Here is a 12849-nt window from a genome sequence, read left to right on the forward strand (position 1 = left end):
GCAGACACACAAATTTGGTAGTGCTTAGCCCTAGGTGAGTAATCTCTGCCTCACCAATTAGCTATAGGGTTCATTTATAGACTACATCTTTCTGGTTATTGAATTGAATCCTCAGTCATTCTTTTCAAGATACCAGAAGAACACTAACTGAAATACTGCAAATATATAAATGGGTTTAAATGTTAAAAAGTGTTTTACTACATTTTTTTTGTGTGTGTGTATATATGGTGCTGGGGATTGAACCCAGGGCCTTGTGTATGCGAGGGAAGCATTCTACCAACTGAGCTATATCCCCAGTCCTATAATTTTATTTGGGTAGCAAAACCAGGTTTTTTGTTTTGTTTTGTTTCATACTGGGGATTGAACCCAAGGGCACTTCACCAATGAAATACATCCCTGACCCTTTTAATTTTTTAACTTGGGACAGGGTCTTGACAAGTTGCTAAGGGTCTTGCTAAGTTGCTGAAACTGGCCTCAAACTCTTGCTTCAGCCTCCCTAGTCTCTGGAATTATAGGAATATGCCATCATGCCCAGCTAAATAAGATAATCTGCCTTCTACCTGACTACCTTTCAACAAAGGTGCAAAGCAACAGTGGGATACCATAAAGTTATTTGCAGAAGAACTAGGGAGCAATAATGATACCATCCTTAGAGCAATTTCTTCTAATGACTGGGGGATGTCTTGGAAATACCTTGGTCATTTCAAGCTTGATTTGGAGATAATAGTTGTTTAGTGGCCCAAACTGCCAAGAAGCCAAAAGGGGGATTGTATTTGCTTCTTTCACTACCAACTCCCTTAATTCTGCTCTCAAGTCAGATTTCACAGATGTCATGTGAGGGGGATATATTATCAACAGATGCTAAAACCAATCAGGATTTCCTAGACAGATTTTCTTTTCTAGTCTTCAGTGAAGATGTTTTAGTCTTCAAAAAATGTCATTATTGAGAGCCTTCTCCTGGTGAAATTGAGTAGCCTAGTACACAAATGACAACAATATCCTCAAAGAATTAGCATATGGTCTAATGCTCAGAGGACTCTCAAACATTTCAGAAGTTCTAACTATACTGACTTGCTCAAGTCTAGAAAATACTAGAGCATTCAAAGGCTAGCAAACATCAGATGAGGATGATTTGTGAGAAACTGAAGTACAGAAACAGATTCCATAGGGGCCTAGGGCTATGTGATCTAAGAAGTAAAAGTCCTGCAGGAAAGGGTCTCTGGATCACAAATAATAAGTAATATACTACATGATAACCCCAACAATAATAATAAGAGCAAACAATAGGTACTACTAGGACCAAGTACTACTACTATGGAAAATAATACTACTTTCCATATATTAACACATTTAATTCTTGTAATCAATTGGTTGGAGGAGAGTTTACTTTTTCCATTTCACAGATAAAAACCTGAGTCACAAAGAAGGTACCTAAATTCTCTGAAGTCACACCAATTGTTACTAGTAGAACTGGGATTCAAATCTAGGCAGTTTGTCATCAACTTGTGTTCTTGACTACTACTTTGAATTGTCTGTTTTCAAACCCATTACATACCTACAAGCTCTCATGCCTAAAATTGGCAGAGGAAAATGAGGCTGTTAACCCTAAAAAAGTCTAAGGAAAAATGTTGACCAGTTTATAAAGCTTCATAAAGTTCATTTTTTAAGTATTAGATATAAATGTCATGGCATGCAAGACTGCCTTGGAAGGAAAAAGCAACTAAATAAAATTTTAAAAATTATAAGTGATGTATTATTAGCATATAATAAATGAAAAAATTACAGTTTTGTTTGAATATCTGGTGAGGGGAACAAAAGCATTGCCTTTTTGACATAGCAGTCTCCATCAAGCTACAGACCTAAAAGATTAACAAACAGACTGATGTTCATTTGCCAATTGCTAGAAAGGGAATACAGATCAGCCTAAAAGTTCCTGCTGGGAACCCTTCCCCTGAATGGAAAGGGAACTCTGGGCAAGATTTCCAGTCATCCCAGGCCTTCTAAAGTAAAGGTAACCCCTCATTTCACATTGGAGCCACCTGAATGGGAAAGGTAACTTAACCCTTATGCTGAGGATATAGGGCTGGAATCCTCTCAAGATGGTCCCTTTTTATTCTAGAGTAATCTCCTGACAATCAACTTTTTAAGTGGGGGGAAACTGAGCCATATAGAATTAATTTACTTAACCAAGTCAAGGAGTATTTTATACTTCTAGTTTAAATGACTTTTATCCTATAAACTATAAATTTCTATAGCCACTTTCCAAATTTCTTTAAGAAATATTCTCATCTATGAAAGATTACTTCAAGCAAATTCATTGAATAAAAGGTATCTTTTATGAAGATTTCTGCTGGGCTGGGGATGTGACATGGTGGTAGTGTGCTGGCCTAGCATGCATAAGACCCTTAGTTCAATCCTCAACAACAAACACACACCTCAAAAGTAAACAAACAAAAAAAAAAAAAGTAAAACTTCTGCTTTCAAGAATGAAAAACAAAACAAAAAAAAAAAAAAAAAAACAGATCATACCAAACAAATTTCTGCTTTCTCTGTGACTCACCAACAGAAAACCAAAAGCCCCAGACATAATACAAACAAAAGCAGACAGACACTGTGGAAAAAATGCAGATATACTATCAGAAAACAGAATAGTAGGTGTCTGGGCCAGGGGTTAAAATAAACGATTAAATGTAAAGGAACAAGAAGAACCTTTAAAGAAGAGGAAAAAATATATATGTTTTGGTTGTGATAATAAAAAATGCTTATTTTATTACTAAAATTATTCAAACTGTATATCTAAAATGATTGAATTTTTTGTATGTAAATAATACCTCAATTTTCAAAAGAATATAATCTTATTAGCTAGGACACTTTTATAGTAGAGTTGGAATTCTTAGCATAATTATATCTAATAAGGTAATATGCTATTAAAATAACATTCTCAAAAGTCACACCCACAGACTTTCTGAAATCACCACCAGTCTATTCCATTACAACTACTGAATGCTAATGGGCTTTGTCTTTTTAGTGCCCACAGGATAATAGCTTTAAAAATTTATAATCCTGCCCCATATTCTGTATCTTCCCTACTGACTCATCAGAAGATAAGTCAGCCTACTTGGTATCTAAATTTACTTTGCCTTGTTATATAAATTTGTAACTACAATACAAAACTCAATTTAGACACTGAATTCAGCTTAATCAGACTTAACATACAAAATTGCCTGTTGTATTTCATTTTCTTTACCCAGCTAGCTTACTCTCCAAATCTAGATTTTTTTTCTTTAGGATCTCAAGTACTATTTAAAACTATACTCCCCCACATGGCTCTTTTAGAGTTAGCCTCAGAAAATCATATGAATTTTTCCATTCTCTTGAATTCTCCAGGTTTATATGTGGGTCTGACAATAGTACCTCCCACACCTTCTTTAAAGAGTTATTTTTAAATTTTCCCATTAATGACTCATATAAAGAAAAAAATTGCACTCATATAAAGAAAAAAATTGCACCAGAATGAAGATCTACATCATGATAATGGCACCTTCATCCCTCAGACACATGAAAAAACTGGTCTCACCTTGCCGTGGTCCATCTCTATTAATGGTTTCTGAAAGACTAGGGGTGAAGAGACACACAGCATGCTGAAAGGTAGGGGAGCTCTGTAGCATGAGTGACTGGCAATACTCCATTACGTTGGCACAAATCTACAACGGAAGAACAGCAGTAAGAAAAAAATATCTGCCCCCTAAATAGTCTAATACCATAGAAATCTAGATTTAAAGAAGACCCAGGTTGCAAATCAACTTCTAAAATTATACACCTGTTATTTTCAACAGAGTTTTCCGAAAACACAAAAATCTTGTGGCATATTCCCAACAATTCTCACCCCCTCCTACCTGTTGCATGGCAAGTTCAATCTCATCTTTCTTGCTCACTTTATCTCCCTCTACATTATCATCTTGAAATTTAAACTGTCGCAGTCTGTCAGAGCCACCAAAGCGACTTAACAGTCCCAAGCACTGACGCTAAGAAAGAAAAAGATATTGTTCAAAATTAGTAAACTCTTTTTCTTCTTGAGATATGAAAAAAAAATTAATGGGAAGTGGAACTGCTCTTAAAAACGTCTGTTATCTTACTTCCAAATGAGCCAAGTAAAGGTAGCACCATTAAAAATCACCTTTCAGTCAATTCATTAAAAGAATAGCAATTTTTTTTAGCAATTAATCCTCAATATAATTTAAATGCTTCCCAAAGAATTTTATATGCCATGTTCAAAATAGCATTTAATAATTCTTTGGGAGATAGTGGTTAATTGACACAGAAGTTGAAAGGAAAATGAGAGAGCACCTAGAATTTGTTTCATGACAAACCACAACAATTTTGTCTACAAGGTTCAAATTTAAAGGCCATTACTCCTTTCGTTGCTTTTAGAGATTTCTTTGGGGGGGATGGGGACACACAGAGAGTCTTGACATATAACATGCATATGCTGCCATCTTGAAATGTTGGTACTTTTCACCTGAGGGTACAATTGTTCCTAGGGTTCTCAGAGGGAAAGGATCACTTTTCAAAACTGGCAGAACATCCAGTGATTAGCAGATGGGTTTGGATTCAGAACATGGATTCCAGCAGCAGCCATAATGTTTTGCATGTGACCTAGGACAAGTTACTTATTTCCTCAAGTCCCTATGTTCACATTTCTTAGATTGTTGTTAGGAATGTTCTGCACTTAATCAGTATATAGTGAAAGCATTTATTTTAAAACTTGGTAACACTATATATCTTTCTATATATAAACAAATATTCAGATATACATATCATAGCATACAACGTTTTGTTATGTAAACTGATGTTTAAATAAGTTTGAATAAGGCAAAACTTTTTAATCAAATTATGAAATAAACTTCTTTTGCAAAAATAGTCAGAAGTATTTTTTAAACTTACAAATATGCCTTACATATATAAAACAGATATGCTTAAACATTTCCAAATGTCACCTTACAAAAGATCCATCAAAAAGATTTTTTTTTTTCCTCCCTACTGGTAAAAAAAAAAAGTGAGAAGACTAAAAAAAACACAGGGCACCTGGGTTTCACTGATGAGAGTACTACCTCTCTAGGCAGCTGTTTCCTAACATGCTGTCAAAAATACTATAGACATATCCTTGGACCCAGTTATACCATGTCATTTAATCCAGAATTTTAAAATGTACATAGAAATGCTGATATTTTTGTTGTGCTAGGGATCAAACATAGGTCAGGCAATCTCTCTACCACTGACCTACATATGTAGTCCTAACATTTTTCTTTTAAAACTGAAAAAACGATTTATGAAAAGAGGACAGGTTAAGAAAATTACTATACGAAAATAATGGAATATAAATTCTAGTATATGATTATGCTGTAGCAAATAAAAAGGAAAGGTGTTTAGATCAAAGCAGGTTAGGAGGCTCCCAAAAACTATGATAAAATACCTGATTGACAGTATGGTGGTTCCTCAAAAGACCAGGCACAGAACCACCATTTGACCTAGTTACACCACTCCTCTATATTTATTTATCCTAATGAATTAAAGTCAACATACTATAGTGACATATGTATACCATGTTTACAGCAGCATAATTCACAATAGCCACACTTAGAAACAGACTAGGTGTCCATTAGCAGATGAAAGGATAAAGAAAATGTGGTATTTATACACAATAGAATGTTCTTCAGCCATAAAGATAAATAAAATTATGTCACTTGCAGGAAATGGATGGAACTAGAGTCCATTATGTTAAGTGAAATTAGCCAAACTCAGAAGGTCAAGGATTATATATTTTCTTTCACACAGAAGCTAAAGAGGAATAACAAAAGAAAGGTTTGGGGGCTGGGAGCAGAGATCTTATGAAAATCAAAGGGAGATTGCTAAAGGAAAGGAACCAGTGGAGAGGGAGAAGTGAAGTGCTGGGGAGTGATATTGGCCAAATTATGTTGTTATATTGTGTGCATGTACAAATATGTAACAACAAATCCCATTATTATGTACAATTTTAATGTACCAATAAAAAAATATGGAAAGAGAAAAAAAATTAAAAATAAAATTATATATATTAATTAAAGCCTAATTGATAAAACTATCCAGTATGTTTGGATATATTCAAAGGAGCTGCATGCAGTTGCACACGCCTGTAACCCCAGCGGCTCAGGACGCTGAGGAAGGAGGATTGCATTTTCAAAGCCAGCATCAGCAGCAAGTCCCTAAGCAACACATCGAGACCCCCATCTCTAAATAAAATATAAAAAAAGGCTGGGGATGTGACTCAGTGGATAAGCACTGCTGGGTTCAATTCCACATACCCCCAAAAAGAAAGAGAGATTACAAACCTGGAGGAGAGTGTAAGAAATATTAGTAATAAGTATATAAAAAACCAAACAAATTTTTAAAAAGCTGCAGCAATTACCAACTCTAGAGAAAACAAAACATTGCATAGAAAAGTAGCAGTAACGTCCATAGCTTAATAATAAATGTCATTTACATGGTCATAATAATGTAACATTAAATATTAATATAACCAAAATTATGATGTGATTATAGTGACTTTTGGTGTGGTGCGATGAGAAATATGCAAATTGTATGGTGGAACAAAAGAACTAATAAGATCTAAATTCTCATTTTCTTTAATGGAAAGCCAAAGCTGATTTCCAAAATGGGAAATCAGGTAGCAGCAATATAAGCATGTTATTCAGAGATAATAAAGAATCAATTAAAACAGATGAAAGGAGTTGCCCAATCTAGGCAGCAATGATTCTTCATTGCTGAAGTTTCTTCATGGGCCAGACAACTTTTATGTTTTGTAACACATTTTAAACTGCTATTTACAAATAGAATCAGTTACCTGGAATCTTCCAATATGTCCCTGTAGCTCCATTAGAGATCCTTCATTTACATCAACGTCAAGTTCACTTAATATACCTACAAAATTTGGAATACTTTTAAATATAGTTCTATACTAAAATAAAAACTAAGAAATAGTAAAAGAGGTTCTGAGATTTACATTGTTTTGCGTATGATCAGATTTTTGCCATGAAAGTTTTGAGAAATATGATTCTACAAAGACTAAGTGAGTTTTATATATTAATAACACTGCAGCAGCACATCTGCATTTATATACAATCTAAAATTTAGATTAGTGATTTCAAAAAAAGACACTAAAAAATTTCAAGAAAAATGTTTTATTTATAACCATAAAAGTTAAAATTACTTCCTAAACTCAACATTGTTAACTACTTTTTATTTTATTTTTTGTAGTTGTAAATGGACAGAATGCCTTTATTTTATTTGTTTAATTTTATGTGGTGCTGAGGATCGAACCCAGTGCCTCACGCAAGCTAGTCAAGTGTTCTTCCACTGAGCTACAGCCCCAGCCCATTAACTACTTTTAAAGACTTTAAACATAGAAAGAAGTTTCACTAAAAAAGGAAAGGGGCCAACTTATACTATAAATACTGAGTGATGGTGGTGGCTGACAGAAAAAGAAACAAATTTCTGGTGGACTGAGCAGTATTAAACTCATACTCATGATTCTTATCTATCCCTCAGAAGTAACATAGAGGAAAGACGATAAACCAACAAATGCTCTCGGAGACCTCGCAATTTATAGACAAGCATATTGAGAGTAATTAATTAAATCTTAGAGAACTCAAAGGAAAAAATCACTAGGAGAACCACTTCATGGCACTGCTGGGACCTCTGTAGAGGCAATAAAGGCAGGCCTGGCTCAGTCTCATTATAGACCGCTGGACTGAGTTGGAAACTTAGACATACCACAGGTTGGGTAGAGAGGACCCTGAGATCTCTTCAGGAAGGGGACAGGCTCCAAGTACCTCAACAGGCATGCTCACAGCTCTTCCCAAATCTCAACTTCTCCCTACCCAGACTGTTTAGCTACTCAGGCATCTTCAGAGAAGAAAAGACCTTGGGGATGGTGGGTGAAATCTGATTATCTAAGACTTCTCCAGAGCAACAAAAAAATGGAGATAGCTTATAGTTAAGCACACAGAAACAGAAGCCACACTGTCTAGGAAACTACACTACCAGTGTTATCTATATGACTTAGGACAAGTTAACCTTTCTGTGCCTGTAAAATGTGGATAACAGTTTTACTACATAAGACTGTTGTGTCCTCAAACCAATTAAGTGATTTTAACATTGTCTGGCATATAAATGCTTAATAAATATTCAAGTGTTATCACTGATACTACATGTTCTGAAGGAAAAAAGACAATCATAGTTGGTCAAGCTGCCATTCCAAAACAAAGACAGCCTTTAAACATTCTTAACAATTAGCAATTTGGAGAATGTTATTTTTTTTCCTGGAGGGAAGGGATCTATAATAAAAATTAAAAATATCAAGACACAACCCCCCAAAAAGAAAAGGGATGGAGAAGAAGAAATGGTGTTTTGCAGTGAATCCATGTAAATATACAAAGAAAAATAAACAACTAAAGGTACTGTGATTTAAAGTCTGACTGTAAATGTTATAAAACCTGACAAAGTAAAGATAACATGCAAACATAAATTGAAGGTAGAAGAGGAAGTGTTAAAGAACACATCACTTCATCTTTCACATCTGGGAGTTAACTGATTCTAAAATTTACATGTAAGTAAAGAATTATATTGGAGGAAAAAGTGACAAAAAATTTTAATTATTTTCCATAATGTCTCATAACCATACTGACCTTTTAAGAGCTTATATCTCTATACTACTGTAGTGAAGAAACTTTTTTTTTAGAATTTAGCAATTCCTTTTATTTCTTTTCATTGAGTTTTTTTTTAATATGTCAAATTTGTATAAAATTAAGTGTTTCCTAAAACAGCATGTGAAAAGGTAATCACCTTTGCATGTGTCCATTTCTCTCTCCCTCTTTCTCTCAGTTATCATACACAGTACAATGTTTGAACCTATTTATCAAATGTTAACATCTGGCAATTTATAGGTAATGAGATTTTTTGTTTGGGTCAGGTTTGTGTGTGTGTGTGTGTGTGTGTGTGTGTGTGTGTGTGTAAATACACCAGGGATTGAACTCAGGGGCACTCAACAACTGAACCACATCCCCAGTCTTATTTTGTATTTTATTTAGAGACACTATCTCAATGAGTTGCTTAGCACTTCACTAAGTTGCTAAGGCTGGCTTTAAACTCTTGATCCTTTTGCCTCAGCCTCCTGAGCTGCTGGGAATATAGGCATGTGCCATCACACCCATCTAAATAATGAGATTTTAAATGTTATTATCTCCTTGAACTTTTAAATTTTTTAATAATGAGTGTATATCATTTCTATAACATATTACTTAAAAAGGCATGTTAGTGGTACCAATTTCAAATAAATCATACACCTCTGCCAGATAACAAAAAACTGATTTCATTAAGCATTAATCATTAATCTGTAAAGAAAAATTAAAAGTCCACTCAATACAATCAACTCACCAGGCAGTGCTGCTTTACTTATAATTCCTGTCAGCAGAGCCAATTCCTGCAAAGAGCCAGCACTAACATCCTGACAGCGGAGGATTGCTTGTATGGTATCTGAATGCGAAATGAGAAACTGCAACACCTGAGCCATGGAATAGATGACACGGAGAAACAGGAAGAAGAGTAAGAAGTGTGTTATAAATGTGTAATTCATCTTTTTAATAATGTTGAAGCAAGTAATTCAAGGTAATGAGGAAGAATAAGAGAAGCAATTGTTTTCTGCACTTATGTATTTTATATCTTCAAGAAGCAAACATTTAACTAAATTCAAGTTTACATTTAATCTTCAAGAAGCAAACATTTAACTAAATTCAAGCAAACATTTAACTAAAACTAAGTTAAAGGTAAGAACTATTTCCAAGTCTGTAAATTAACATTAGAAGCTACTTCAGAAGACTAGAGTATAACCTGGTACTAATATGTGAGAACTATTAATTGACCCTTATATTATTTATTTGTTTAAATGGAATTAGAATAAGAATTTTAAGTTAATGAGTATAATATGGTTACTGAATTTGAGAAGTTGCAATATGAAAAGTCTGACTACCATGACATGGGAACAATCAATTCTGATGTAGAATAAAGGAGATCAAAACTCTGCCTTTCCACCTTGACCTTTTATTTTATTTTAATCTGCCATCATGGAAGATTCTCTCAGCACTTTCATATGATTATCTCAACTAGATTATAAATGCCTTGAAGGCAGAGACTAAGCCAAAACATGCTAAATACCTCAATCACTCAGGAACTGTGCCAGCTTTTAGCTTTTAATACAGATCCTTAGTGTCGCCCACCACTGAATGTGAATCAGTAATCTGTACTTGCTGAAGAAGCTCTAGTGATTCTACTTCACTCAATACAAGACTGGTATTAGGGAACCAACGTCTTAAGTCTATGTCCCACTGCTACTATAAAATCTTAAATTTCCATAAAGACAACAAGAAAAGAACTAACTCAATGGCCATGTGTAGAAAGGGCAGTAGGATGTCACCTAGACTACTACAGTGTAAAATAGGGTTATTTTACACTGGCGTGGGGATGAACATTTTAGAAATAGCAACATCTATCCTGGTGAGACAAGCCTGAGCCTAATGGCAAGAAAGCAGATAAAATTACCAGAATTCAAAGCACTTCAGAAGAGTTCCTAAAGGTATCAAATATAATAAAGCAATATAACAGAAGACTACAGAATCATGATAGGCCTAATTAAACAGTGATAATTAATTTATGTATTATTAATTTAAAGAAACAGAAATAAATGAATGAAAATAAAACTAATTTATGGTGTTAAAGACAATTTTAAAAAAAAATTTCTAGTTGTAGATGGACACATATTTATTCATATGTGGTGCTAAGGATTGAACCCAGGGCCTCACACATGCTAGGCAAGTGCTCTACCACTGAGCCACAACCCCAGCCCTAAAGAAAATTGATTTATTTAAATTATTTCATTCTGTAAACATTGCATATAAATACGGTGCTATTTTTAATATATTTTCTGTGCATATTCTTCTCTAAACAAATATCTAGTTAAATTACACCTTAAAAACCAGCTTATTCCTATCATAGTAACTATTTCCTTTTTTTTGCTATGGGGATTGAACTAAGGGGCACTTGACCACTGAGCCATATCCCCAGACCAATTCTGCATTTTATTAAGAGTTGCTAAATGCCTCACTTTTGCTGAGGCTGACTTTGAACTCGTGATCCTCCTGCCTCAGCCTCCCCAGCTGCTAGGATTACAGGCATGCACCACCATGACCAGCATAGTAACTGTTTTTTAGAGGAACAAATTCTGACCTTTTACTTTCCATTGACTTTGCACTAGTCAATTAATTTGCTTGAGTATTTCATTCAAACAAGAATATAAAACAAACCAATGTAATACAGGGCAAAGTATAAGGGAGCCTGTTTTCTGTAGGTAGCTGTGCCACAAATAGGACTGAGGTCAACCCACCCGGCTTCCTATGCAATGTTTCTGCATTTGTAAAAGGAGGATTTTGTACTAGATAATCTCTAAGCATGAATTCATCTTACCTGCCCTGCTGCCTGCAAGTGCTGGGCCATACTGGACGTGAGGATGACCTGGCACAGCTGGAGAGCTGGAAGGAGAATCTGCCGGTAGCGATCCACTGGCGTGGGGATGAACATTGGAGGGTCTCTCATGCCAAACATGCTTGATTCATTTCAACCAAAATGAAAAGGAGAGGGTAATATTCCAAGAATTAACGTCAGATCTTAACAATTCCTTAATATTTACATGGCCAGTTGACTTAAGATGTGAAGCTACCAGTAAATACTCTATATCCCATATAAATATCAGTGAAACAAACAAGTGTTTTTACCTAAATTTACAGCTTACTAAAAATGGAGTTAGTTGAAATTTGAAAAATCTTACTAAGGAAAATTTGTAAAATTTGGAAATGTAATGCCACAAACATCTCCTAATGTTCCCCTGGGCCACAGAGACTCTAAGAAATAGATAAAAACAAAGGTTATTGATCATGCAGTAAGAGGTATCACTCAGAGGTACAGCATTTGCCTAATACAGGTGAGGCCCTAGGTTCAATTCCCAGCACTGCAAAAAAATAAAAGCAAAGCGCAAAAATAAGAAACCAAAAAGTTATTTTCCCTCTCTTATATTTGAGCCAAAACCAAATCTACATTGTTCATTACATAATATAAAACAAGATTAAAATAAGTTAAAATGAGGTTTTAAAAAAAAAAATCACTTAATCTTTAAAATTAGGCCTCAGAATACTGTGATAATAAATTTTCTTTTATTATAAATGTTTAAATTTTTAGACAAATGAAAATGGTTGCCTAATGAAAGGGAATTGAAGCAGGACATGGAAATAAAAGTTAATAAATAAGAGACTTTGCAAAGATAAGTGATAATGACAGGACATGAATTGCATCCCCCTTTAGGTAATGTGAAAATAATAATTCTCATATTTAAAAGTTTAGAAAGTAATAACAAAATAATTTTTTTCCTGTAGGTAATATAGTAATGCAGGTGAGCCATAATTATCCTTTACTAGGAGCCTAATCAACTTAGTTGTGGACACTTACCCCTGTGGGTCCGTTTCTGGGCGCATGTCATAGACTTGACATTGTGCTAGTCTCACAATCACCCCAGATCTTAGAAGCTCTAAAGCACCCTGCTGTATCTTAGCCACTCTTGTGAGAAATGCCTACAAAGTTGCGGAAGGAAAATTACCACTGTTGAAATCATGTCCAAGGACCTTATATAAAAATGAGACACTCCTGACACATTTCTCATCTTTAGTCACCACTGAAGACAAGACATTCTGAGCAGTTGCAAGGGTATAT

The 12849-nt window shown here is 34.6% G+C and overlaps 1 protein-coding gene and 1 long non-coding RNA gene across 2 annotated transcripts in view; both read right to left on the reverse strand.

Annotated features, from left to right (window-relative positions):
- The window catches only part of LOC113189665 (uncharacterized), a 173128-nt gene that overhangs the window by 33238 nt on the left and 127041 nt on the right, over window positions 1–12849 (reverse strand). The gene's annotated exons all lie outside the window — the stretch shown is intronic.
- Window positions 1–12849, reverse strand: part of Nup205 (nucleoporin 205) — a 68765-nt gene that overhangs the window by 7336 nt on the left and 48580 nt on the right. The window contains exons 33-38 of the mRNA XM_026398568.2: window positions 12589–12710; window positions 11554–11692; window positions 9472–9598; window positions 6881–6957; window positions 3897–4025; window positions 3578–3704 (exon numbers count right to left, since the gene is read on the reverse strand). Coding sequence (XP_026254353.2) covers window positions 3578–3704; window positions 3897–4025; window positions 6881–6957; window positions 9472–9598; window positions 11554–11692; window positions 12589–12710 — 721 coding nt within the window. The remainder of the gene's footprint in view (window positions 1–3577; window positions 3705–3896; window positions 4026–6880; window positions 6958–9471; window positions 9599–11553; window positions 11693–12588; window positions 12711–12849) is intronic.

This window comes from Urocitellus parryii, chromosome 3 (genome assembly GCF_045843805.1).
Source record: "Urocitellus parryii isolate mUroPar1 chromosome 3, mUroPar1.hap1, whole genome shotgun sequence".
Classification (NCBI taxonomy): domain Eukaryota; kingdom Metazoa; phylum Chordata; class Mammalia; order Rodentia; family Sciuridae; genus Urocitellus; species Urocitellus parryii.